General features: G+C 42.3%; 1 protein-coding gene across 8 annotated transcripts in view; it reads right to left on the bottom strand.

Annotated features, from left to right (window-relative positions):
* Positions 1–12,016, bottom strand: part of SLC23A2 (solute carrier family 23 member 2) — a 141,902-nt gene that overhangs the window by 72,404 nt on the left and 57,482 nt on the right. For all 8 annotated transcript variants that reach the window (XM_077872312.1, XM_077872310.1, XM_077872315.1 and 5 more), the window contains one exon: positions 1,619–1,880. In XM_077872312.1, coding sequence (XP_077728438.1) covers positions 1,619–1,726 — 108 coding nt within the window. In that variant the 5' untranslated portion in view covers positions 1,727–1,880. The remainder of the gene's footprint in view (positions 1–1,618; positions 1,881–12,016) is intronic.

Genomic DNA, 12,016 nt, shown 5'->3' with positions numbered 1-12,016 from the left:
GAGAAAACAGTTAAAGAGAAACAAAGATACTGAAAAACTCTAGTGTGTAATTAACAGAGGTTCACCCAATAGTTGACAGCAAAATATAGTTATTTTCAGATGTACAAAGACAAAGGTAGTGACCGTTCACACAGTGTTTTGTTTTGTTTTTTAAGATTTTATTTATTTATTCATGATAGACATGGGGGGGGGGGGGCGGAGGGCAGAGAGACAGGCAGAGGGAGAAGCAGGCTCCATGCCAGGAGCCTGACGCGGGACTCGATCCTGGGGCTCCAGGATCACGCCCCGGGCCAAAAGCAGGTGCTAAACTGCTGAGCCACCCAGGGATCCCCAGTGTTTTGGGTTTTGTTGTGTGGTTTTTTTGTTTTGTTTTGTTTTGTTTTTAAATGAAAAGTGAGTGAAGAGGAAGGTAGAAGGAAATCAAAACAGGGAATAAATATGAAAACGGACAGTATATGCTGTGGATTCAACTAACTGCAAAGTTCATAATTTGAGTATGAAAACAAGTCAACCTAAAACTCTTACCCATAATTACAAGGGGGGTGTGAAGAAGGCAAGCTCGTGTTCATGTCAAGTGGATAGTAAGGGTGGAATGGTCCGCTGGGCTCTCAGGCAGCAGGACAGACAAATCAATACTCAGGCATAAAGGCTTCCTTTTCACTCTTTAAAGATGATCTAATTTAAACTTGGAAAACCAATTTGCCTCTGCCTCCAGAAAATAGTAACCCTAAGCCTTCAACACAATAGAAAATCCAGTTTAAAATTTTCACTTTATAGGAAGAAAGAAAACAGTGATGCCAGTTGTAAAACCAATGGGACACCTCTCTGTGAATCAATAGGGTAAAAATCAAAATGTGAATGCCAGTGAAGTCAATGTACTTAAGGATACATGTTCACATTCTTCTTGCAGAATAATGCCACAGTGAGGCAAATTCCAGGACCATGCTTTAGGGAATCCTAGAATGATATTCTTGCCCTGAACCTCATTTCCAGTATTAAAAAAAAAAAAACACCTGGAGGGATGTTTTCTCTAAAGAGCTTTTTCCTTTTTTGAACCAACACTTTAGATAACTTTATACACATCAAATCATAATTCTGCATCTGGAAAAGTATCAGCATTGACTATAACAAATGTGTTATCAGCCTTCTCTAACTGGTAACACTTGTTCAGGTAAAACTACATTTTGCCATAAAAAAACATAATATAAACCATGGACTTTTGGGGTTCCAAGTGGTGAGTCATTCATTCATTCTTCTACTTTGCAAGGTAAGTCTGAAGTTGGGTTTCTGGTTACTTCATTAGAACATAGTTTTAGAGGGAGAATTAAGCTTTCAGCATCCTCCAGTACACAGTAAGCATGGGGCTGGTTTTACAACATTCACAACAGTGTGTGTTTCCTTCCTGGAGTTAATCCCATCAGGTGACTCCACACAGCAGAGCCAAAACCAGAGTCAGCCAATGGGGTTCCCAAAGACTAGCTCCCGTGAAAAGCATTTGGTTCTCAGATGCCTTAACCTTCAGGGAAAACAGAGGAGTATTAAAGCTAATCCTATGTTGATTCGATACGGAAAGTACTTGAGAGTCAAGGGGAGAGAAAGAAGGGAACAACAGAATTACCGGAAGAGTAAAGAAAGCAGGATGCTTCGCTTCATCTTCGTATTTGCCTTCAGTTGAACTTCCAGCCTCCATGGATTTGGACGTAGTGTTCTTACCAATACCCATCATTAAGAGGAAACCAGCAGTTCAGCCGCTGGATTGAAGTGGCTGGAGGAGAAGGCTTGTGCAGGCGCAGAGCCCAGGATCTGAGCTGGCTCTTCCAGTGCCCAGAGGGCCCGATGCTCAGGCAGAGAGGAACCCCATAAGCGCCATCTCTCAGCACCTAGAGAGAGAGGAAGCAGCCAAATCACCACAAACAGCACAGGACACACGTTCACTGCATTTCCTGCAAAGAAGTCAGGGTATGCATTACATCCAAACAGCAAAGAAAGCACATTACTTAATCATACTTAAAGTCCCCCATCTCCGGTTAATCATGCAGATTCTGAGCTGCCCCCTCAAGGGGACCACTGACTTGGGCCATCAGCAATACCCAAGTACAAGGATGGAAAGGCCACACAGGGATTTCTCTGACACGCACTAGGGTCCAGCTCTCACAGCCCAGCACTCTCCAGCAGAACCTGCTGCAGAGATGAAAATGTTCTGCATCTGCCCTGTCCGAGCCAATCGTCACTACCTACGAGGCTGTTGGGGAAACCCATTTTTACTTGTATCTAATTTTAATTAACTTAAATTGAAATGGTCACGTGTGACTAGCAGTAACCATATTAGACAATGAGTGCAGTTATAGCTAATATACTATGATTGCATGGATATCAAAGTTCTGAATTCCCTATAGGTATCCAATTATAGGCAGGGGAAGGCACTCAAGAACATTTAAAAAGAAATAGATAAATAAAACCAACCTAGGATTAAATGACCACACAAAGTTCCTAGAATGTGTCACAATGACCTTTAAATGGGCTGGAAGAATGCCACACAAAACATAAAGCCAAAACATTCTGTATTCATCAAATAACAACATAAAGAAGAAACCAGAAAGACAAAATAGAAAAGGAGGTAAAATGTCAAAAGATAAGGGGGCGGGGGGAGGAGAACAAAATGGATCTGGAACGCTCCAAGACGTCAATGAGGAAAAATGCAATGCTCCGAGCTAAGAGAAATTCTAAGCAAAAGTCAGGAGTAGGAAATTACTGAAACAATTCTATGCAGCCAAGTTTCAGTGAAGAAGAAAATTAAAAACTCAATTTCAAACAAAAGTATGACTTGGACAATAAAAGAGATCCACCCAAAAATTAATAAGCATTTGGGGAATTCTGGCTTCCAAAAATGAGAGGACATAAAGGATCCCTACAAGGGTTGGCACATGTACAATAAAACATGCCTAAGTATGCCCAAAGTTTTATTAAAAAGAAATATATACCACAAGCAGGTAGGGGTGAGAAAGGACAGAACATTCATCAGAATGATGTCGGATCTCACCACCAATTAATGTCCCACTGAGAGTGAATAACAAGCTATCCTGTACGTGTGAAGATAGACCTACCCAAAGCTTAGAAATACAAATAGGAAACCTGTTCGAGGAAGTCTGTCAGGGACTCTTTCATTCAACAATGACTGGATGAGCCAGAGGAGAAACTGAAATACAGACAAATAAGAAAAAAGAAATTATACAAAATTTGGGCGTTCAGTAGGTAGAGCACAAAAAGGGAAGCCGAAAGAAACAGGTGCCCAAACATCATGTTGCCTTAAGTAGAACATCAAACATTTTTGATGGACTCTTCTAGTTTATTTTTTTTTTAATTTTTATTTATTTATGATAGTCACACACAGATAGAGAGAGAGAGGCAGAGACACAGGCAGAGGGAGAAGCAGGCTCCATGCACCGGGAGCCCGACGTGGGATTCGATCCCGGGTCTCCAGGATCGCGCCCTGGGCCAAAGGCAGGCGCCAAACCGCTGCGTCACCCAGGGATCCCTGGACTCTTCTAGTTTAATGTTCATGTGCATTTTGCATTCTTGGTTACATCATACCCATGCCTGTTTAAAGCAGTAGCTCTCAACCAGAAGTGTTTTTTCCTCCAGGGGACATTTGGCAAAGCCTGGAGATATTTCTGGTCATCAAATCAGGGAAGAGCTACTAGGATCTAACAGGTAGAGACCAGGAGTGCTGCTAAACATCCTACAATGCATGAGATAGATTCCATAATAAAGAACAACCTGAAAAAAATAAAGAACAACCTGGCCACAAATGTGAATACTATCAAGGCTGAGAAACCCTGGTTTAAAAACATCCCCCCAACCAAAAAATAAATAAATAAATAAACAAAAACATCTCCCTCCTCCAAAAATGATATACCCCATGTGCCATGTGGATCCTCAGCACAAGAACAAGGGATACATGTTCCAGTTTGGGAAGTATATCCCCCAACAGAACCCTGTAAAGGAGTAAGTCTATGAGACTTACTGCAATTCTGTGACTTTTTAAATAATTTTCCTTTTATTATAGCAGGGATGAGCGGGCTATATTTTTCCTTATTCATTTCTGCTGCCTGTAGGGGATATGAGGACCCATTTTACTATGTAGTTTCCTATATATAAAAGTGAGAGGAAAAAAAAAAAAAGTGAGGACTTTCTGTACTCAGAGGGGAAGTTATGGACATTGCTTTGAAAACCCTGAAGGCTCTACCTGTGGCCCTAACAGAGATTTTACTCAGAATTAACCTTTTTCTTGTGCTCTCACTTAAAGTGCTTTACAATTCAAAAACAAAACAAAGAATTCCTAGAAAAACAAAGTTTGTAAAGAAGCAGGAGTGTCCCTTCTTCTATTGTTCACCTGTGAGGCTACTTCTTTACGTGGCTGCTCAGGTTCCTAGAGCAGATTAGAGACCTTTTCTTGAACTATAGTAGCTCTACCCTTATGTATTTACTGGTCTTTTCCTCACATACATACTTCCACTCTGTAGTCAGCATGCTTTGTCCTCTTCTTGAAGCCTTGGATACATCTTTCAGTGATTCTCTCTCGGATTCTCTGTCTCCCTTCATCTGGGGCCTTCTATGCCTGGTACAGTGCTCAGGCTGCTCATCTGGTCACTGGGACACCACCAATAGATGAGTGCAATAAGGCCAGCTTCCTGTCACCTCCAGACTGCCTCTGCCCACCTAAGTGAAGCAGACCAAACCCAACCATGTACCAAGGTACATCAGAGAAGCAGTGAGATTAGTTACCAAACAGCTCACTGCACAGGTGATGGTGGATGCACAGCTAAGAAGGACTAGCTAGGACCAGGAGCGTGCTGAGTTAAATAAGTTCCACTCAATTCAGCAGGGAAAAGAAGAGAATATAGGGAGACCCAAAAAGGATAAGGATAGTGGTCAGATCTGTGCTTTGGGAAGGAACTTCTCTACTGTGTACATAGTGGACACAGTAGAAGACAAGTAGAGATGACGGTCAGAAGCCTGGAGTGGCTGTGCAGATAAGGGATGAGGGCTGCAGGGCAGCAGCAACGGAAGAGGAAGAAAGGTGGTTGGAGAGAAACTGGGAGAGAACTAGAACTAGCACCCACTATGTCAAGCACACAGGTCAGAGCAAGAGTCAAAATGGTGGGACGTCTGGGTGGCTCAGTAGTTGAGCGTCTGCCTTTGGCTCAGGGCATGATCCCAGGGTCCAGGGATTGAGTCCCGCATGGGGCTCCCTGTGAGGAGCCTGTTTCTCCCTCTGCCTGTACCTCTGCCTCTGTGTCTCATGAATAAATAAATAAATTCTTAAAAAAAAAAAAAAAAAAAGTCAAAATGGCACCAGGGTCTGTAATCTGAGAGTCCAAGATAGTGATAACATATAATACTATTTTATTTCTGGTTATAAAAACACTGCAGAGACTTTTTGGAAATACAAAAGCATAAATCACATTTTAAAACCACTCTGCAATCCCCACAGCACACCCATCTGGCAACTAACAGAGGACTCGACTTCAAAAAGCTCAGTTGAGACCACCACTCTGCAGCCTTGTACACAAAATGGGGGCCAGCCCCAGTGCTGGCACCAAGGATGGGATGGCATGTCAGGGGACATCAGAGGGGAATAAACAAGCAGAAATCAGACCAAGCTACAAAGACTAAATGCCTGACGAGGCAGAAAAAAAAAAAAGAATCAGGAAAGTACCCTAAAAGTAATTTTAACTCATATCTTCAGTGGGATTCACAAAATAGTAATAACTATAGAACTAAATGACCAAAGAGTTCTTGGAGGTTAAAAATAACTGCCAATATAATCTCTTGGTAGATACACTGGGAGCTAAGCTCATAAATTATCAGAACTATTCCACAAAAAGATTTTAGTACCAGAAGAACCAATGTCTATATAAGAGGAGTTTCCAGGGGCACCTGGGTGGCTTACTCACAGTTAAGTGTCCAATTCTTGACTTCGGCTCAGGTCATGATCTCAAGATCGCGAGATCGAGCCGCCCTGCATCCAGCTCCACCTTGAGCATGGAGCCCGACTAAGATTCCCCTTCTCTCTCTCTCTCCCTCCCTCCCTCATCCAGCTCACACAATAAAGAAATACAGACATACACAGAGGAGTGTTCAGAGACAGTAAGAGAACAGATGGATAAGGAGTCAAAGAAGTAACAGACAAAAATATCCTCACAGCAAAGGAAGACTTCACCTCCACCAGACATCTCAAGAGCTAGACTGGGAAGAATACTGAAAGAGGACCCCACGGACACACCCCAGTAAAATGTCTAAATTCTGAAGATACAAAATCTCAACAGGAAAGACGTTTTTATTTGTCAGGAAAAAACATACAAACAAAAAGATTGTTTACTAAGGGAAGATCCATATATGGTCTTTTATAAGACTTCTCATTTAATAGTAAAAAAGACAACGAAGACCACCACCACGTGATGCTGGCAGTATTCCAAGAGGAAAGAAGGCAGCCCTAAAATTCTGCATCCAGACAACCCCCAGTGATCCTACCACCCCCTTCAAAACCCACCACTACCTTTCTAGCATATACACATCTCATTATTCTTCAGAACTATGGTAACAGTGATAAGTTCCAGTGTAGAAATTATAATTCTGCTGGTGGCCATGTGGGAGACCATACTTATAATAATTACAATGAAATGTGATGGTACTGTGTAACAAACCCTTTGCACATCCCAGTCCCCTGGAACAGAGTCCCTGAAGAGGACTAAGGAGATAACTGTATGAGGCTTTTGAGACATAAAATTATCTTCCAGGAAGACTCTCCTAATTGGCAATACCACCAGCAAAGAATCGGTCCATCTCATCAAAGTTTGAGAACTCTACTACAAACCTGCACCAGTGGGTAGGATTTTGTGAAGCACTGACTCACGAGTTTTTCATGTCTGCTAGCAAGTACAGAGACTTTTGTGGCTTATCTTCGTATCCCCTTGCCTATAGTGTTTAAAAATCTTTATTTTTTAAGGACATAAACCCTTTAATATTCTGCTTTATTGGTTCCAAATATCTTATCCCAGCTTATTTGCTCATGAATTTTGTGGATGATCTTTCAGAATTATTTTCATTTTTATAATCAAATCCATCAATTTTCTACATTGTCTTAGCTCTTACCACCCATTAGCTTCCCAAGATCTAAAAAAAAACAAAGCAAAACAAAACAACACACACACAGTATGACAATAAAATATCCCTGAAGCAGCCCTGACAGACCTTCACCTTAGCTGTGAGAAGCTTAGGTTTCACAGAAGAGGGGACCAGCAAAGAGGACCATGAGCCACTGCCAGGTTTTTACAAGACTACACTCTGCAGTTATCGGAAGGACCAAGTAAGCCCTTCGTAAAACACGCAGCCCCACCGCCATGAGCAGACGGGCAGTGCTCTCAAACCCGCACTCACCCACATTAACCTCAGGGAAAAAGACAGGGCTTTTTACCAGAGAATGCTTTTATTCTCCTAGCTGAACTGTATCTTCATGTCAGACACAATCATCCACTGCAGCAACCAGCCCTCCTCACTGCCCCCATGACCAGGAACAAAGGGGGACAGTGCCACTGTGGCAAGACCACTCTCCATCAAGTATTCTGTTTCTCTACTTAGTGTTTAACTGGCCCTCATGAGCGCTACTGGGACGTACCGACTGCCTTTGCCATCTCTTACAGAGCAGCACCCTTTGGAGTGCCCTGAAGACGTGGAAACAAGTGAGCACAAGAGGGGATGGGCCCAAACAAAGTGCAAGGCAATGATGCTCTGAGAGAGGCTTCAGGGCAGGGAGTGCCACGACCTGGGAAGAGTGGAAGACAAACAGAGGGTGGAAGGAAGGGAGGAGACAGCGAACACCGAGCACAGAAATGTACTTCGGAAGGCCCCAGATGACAGAGCATCCACAGCCAAATACTTGAGAGTTATGAAGACAGCCTCAAGACCAAAAACCCGGGCACCAACCTGAGATCAGAGTGCTTCATCCACACAGGCTGAACTTGAGTGGGGTAATGCCAAGGCCCAGATAAAGATAAAAGGGGGGTGGGGGTGGGTTTAAGGTCTGGTTTAGAGTTTATAATGAAACAAAAGACAAGATCTCCCATGGAATCTCACTAGGGAAGATCTGCCCACCCTCAGTCCATCCATTGCCCCTCTTCCTACTCCTTGGGAAAGAAAGACTCCTTGGGAAAGCAAGACCACTGCTATCTTGCCCCTGATTCGATGACAAGGGTGAGGAGGAGCTGTCGGACAAGAGATGGGGCTCACTGGGGATGAAAAGGACGAGGATGACACAGTGAGAGTAACAGCTACAGTCCCCTACCACTAAGTACCTGCATCACTGTGTCAGTGGCACCTCATTTTCCCAAGTAAGCACAGTATTGCAAGCATGTGCCCACTTCACAAAAGGGTAAGCTGAGCTGCAAAGAAGTGAGGTAATTTGCCAAAGGACACACAGCCTTAAACAGTGGAGCACGATTCAAACTTTAATGAGCATTCCCATCCTAACAGTGTTTATACAATCAAGACCTAAGACTGTCCTTCGAATGCTCAGTTTCCAGCCAACCTCCCTGAGCGAACATAATACAAGCTGGCCTGGAAGCACAGTCTCTGCCCAACTTGCTGTGTGCCATCGGCTCTGGGATTTCTGAGGGGGCCCCAAGGGGCAAGGACTGCCGAGCTCCCTCTCCCAAGCTGAAGCCCACATCTCCCAGAGCAGAAAACTCCCAAATCTGTGCGCTCTGCAGCATTGACACCATCCTACCACCTCTGATCTCCCGGTCCTGTTCCACCTCGAGTACTCCTCTTATCCATACAAATCAGCCAGCATGACCAGAAGCCATTGTGCCCTTTGCTGGTGTCCTGATGCATCTCAGAATGACAGCCGAATTCTGTAGCAAGGCTATAGAGTCACAGTGATGCCTACTGGGAAGCTTGGGCCCGCTATGCTGTCATTTCTGTTTTGGGTCCTCAGGTGCTGGGTCCTCCACTAGCTCCTCAGGCTCTTCCATGTGCAGTGCCTCCAAAATAAATACCCTTTACCTCGCTCGCCCCTTTCCATTGGGGTAATTCCCACACATGCATCCTCTGGTTGCCACACATCACCATGGCACGGGGGAACAACAAAGATGGCTACACTGTGGGGAGATCCATCTGCCTACCCAGCCAGACCACTGTCAGAACAAGGGGCAGAGTCTACCTCCCATATCCCTGGTTCCCAGTTTCGGACTTGGTACCTGTACTGAAGGCTTCCTAGGATTTGTGAGATGAATAAATGATGTTTAAAAATTAAAAGTAAAAAATAAAATAAAATAAAAAATAAAAGTACCAATAAAACGTAACACTCATTCTTAATAGTCTCACTAAATTGGAAAAGGAAGTTATCAGCCAACATCAACCACATCTGTGACACACCAGGTGCACTGGTGTCAGGGACACGCCAGGGTGTTGACATCACTGTGATCGTTCAGCTGACAGAAGTGTTTGCAAGTAAAAGACCAAATCAGAACCACTATCAAGAAGCAGGAAAATCTGAGCAAACCTACCAGCAGATAGATGGCTAGGTACAAAACACACTAGCAGAGCTCTTTCAGTGCTGATGGACTCTAACATTCCCCAAATGCCAGCAACAAGCATCTTGGGAAAGAAAGACTAAGCAAAACCACTGCTATCTTGCCCCTGATCCGGCAACAAGGGTGAGGAGGAGCTGTCAGATGAGAGATGAGGCTCACTGGAGATGACAAGGATGACACAGTGAGAGCTACAGTCCCCACCCCCAACCCCCAAGCAAAGTACTGTCTAACCTGGTTTTGTAGTGTCCCCAGCTAAGGGTGGTTTTTATGTTTTTAAATAGTAAACAACAGCAAGGAATAACATATGACAGGATATCTGGGCCACAAAACCTGAGATATCTACAAAAAAGTCTACTGCCCCAAAAGATAAGGGTGGATGTAGGAATCCTGTTTAAGATGGCAATGACAGCCATTACTTAGATTTCATAAATAATGTGCAAGGCCTTTCTGAATAAAACAATAAACTATTACTAAGGGCCATAAAACAGATCTAAATAACCAGAGAAACAGGCTACATCCTGGAATAAGAGAGCTGCTATAAGAATATTCACTTTATGATATATATGTGTGTGTATAAATTTAATAAAAATTAATACCCCAAAAGGAGAGAAAGGGGGCTTGCTAAAATTCCTGAAGGATAAGCAAAAATAGCAATAAAAAAATAGCCATAAATATCTGAAAAAATAAACATGTGTTCTATCAGAAAGAAACTCTAATAAAGTTGTAATAAACAGAAGAGTTCACAAAAACAAATAACCAAGAGAAACCCCCAAAACCAAGAAATATATGATATGGAGGCACTTCAAATCATAAGGCAAAGTATGGATTTTTCAATATAACATGCCAAAACAACCAGCTCATTACTAGATAATAAAATGCAGAAAAACCAAGTCCTAAGGTCAGCACACACACCAAAAAAAAAAAAAAAAAAAAAAGATGAATGGAAGAAAGGAAGGGCGGGCCACTAATGGTTATATAACGTAAGGGTGGAGGACTCCCTTCTTAGCATGTCATTAAAGATGAAAATGAGACAGAGGCTGATTAGACAATATAAATTTTTTAGATTTCTGTATGGAGAAAAATCACACAAAGTTAAAAAGCAAAATGTACCCTATATAAGATCATGTGTTCATATCTTTAGTATTTGAAGAGCTCTTAAAAATCAATAAAGAGGAAACAAAAGTCCTTAAAATAAAAAAGGACAAAATATATGAGCTTCTAATCTTTAATCCCTCTCAAATACAAACAAAATAAATGTTCCAACCGTGTCCAAAATCAAATGAAATGTACAATAAAATGAGGTACTTTTTTTTTTTTTAACTTATGTGGCTTTTTTTTTTTTAATTTATGTATTTGAGAGAGAGAGTACGCACACACAGCACACAAGTGCAGGGGCACAGAGGGAGAGGGAGAAGCAGACTCCCCACTGAGCAGGGAGCCCAAAGTGGGGCTGCATCTCAGGGCCCTGCTATCATGACCTAAGCCGAAGGCTGATGCTTAACCAACTGAGCCACTAGGCACCCCTATGTGGTTTGTTTTTAATGTGCTTATTTGTAAGATAGTAAACAAATACAAAAACACACACACCTAATGAAAAATAAGTTTGCTGATAATGAGAGGCAATTTGGTTATACACATCAGAAGAGATATACTCATGTTCGTTTCTAGTATTTGTTAATAGATATATTAATACTTGTTAATTAGGACACAAAGATTTAGTTCCAAAATTGTGCATGTTAGCATTATTAATAAGACCAAAAATCACGAAAAATCTAATACTCAACACTAGGGAACTGAATGGCAAAATTATGGTATGTTCCCACAAAGGAATACCATGTAGACATTAAAAAGATGACATAGAAATATTTATTGACATGGAAAGATGTTCACCCTATCTTAGGTACAGAAAGTATGTACAACACTATGCTAAGTAAAATAAGCCAGTCACAGAAGGACAAAGAGGGCATGATTCCATCTATAGGAGGTATCTAAGATAGTCAAACTCACAGAAACCGGAGAATACAATGGTGGTTGCCAGGGACTTGGGAGGGAGGTGCTATTCAAGAGGTACAAAGTTTATTGTGAAAGGTAAGTTCTAGGGACACCTGGGTGGCTCAGCAGTTAAGCACCTGGGTGGCTCAGCAGTTAAGCGCCTGCCTTGGGCCCAGGGTGTGATCCTGGAGTTCCAGGATGGAGTCCCACATCAGGCTCCCTGCATGGAGCCTGCTTCTCCCTCTGCCTGTGTCTCTGCCTCTCTATGTATGTCTCTCATGAATAAATAAAATAAAATAAAATAAAATAAAATAAAATAAAATAAAATAAAATAAAATGTAAGTTCTAGGATCTGCTATACAACACTGTTCAGTTAACAATACAGTATTGTACATTTAAAGATGTTAAGAGGGTAGATCTTAGGCTGAATG

Source organism: Canis aureus, chromosome 26 (genome assembly GCF_053574225.1).
Source record: "Canis aureus isolate CA01 chromosome 26, VMU_Caureus_v.1.0, whole genome shotgun sequence".
NCBI lineage: Eukaryota > Metazoa > Chordata > Mammalia > Carnivora > Canidae > Canis > Canis aureus.
Note: the sequence above shows the minus strand (reverse complement) of the source record. Positions and strands in the feature narration are given on the sequence as shown.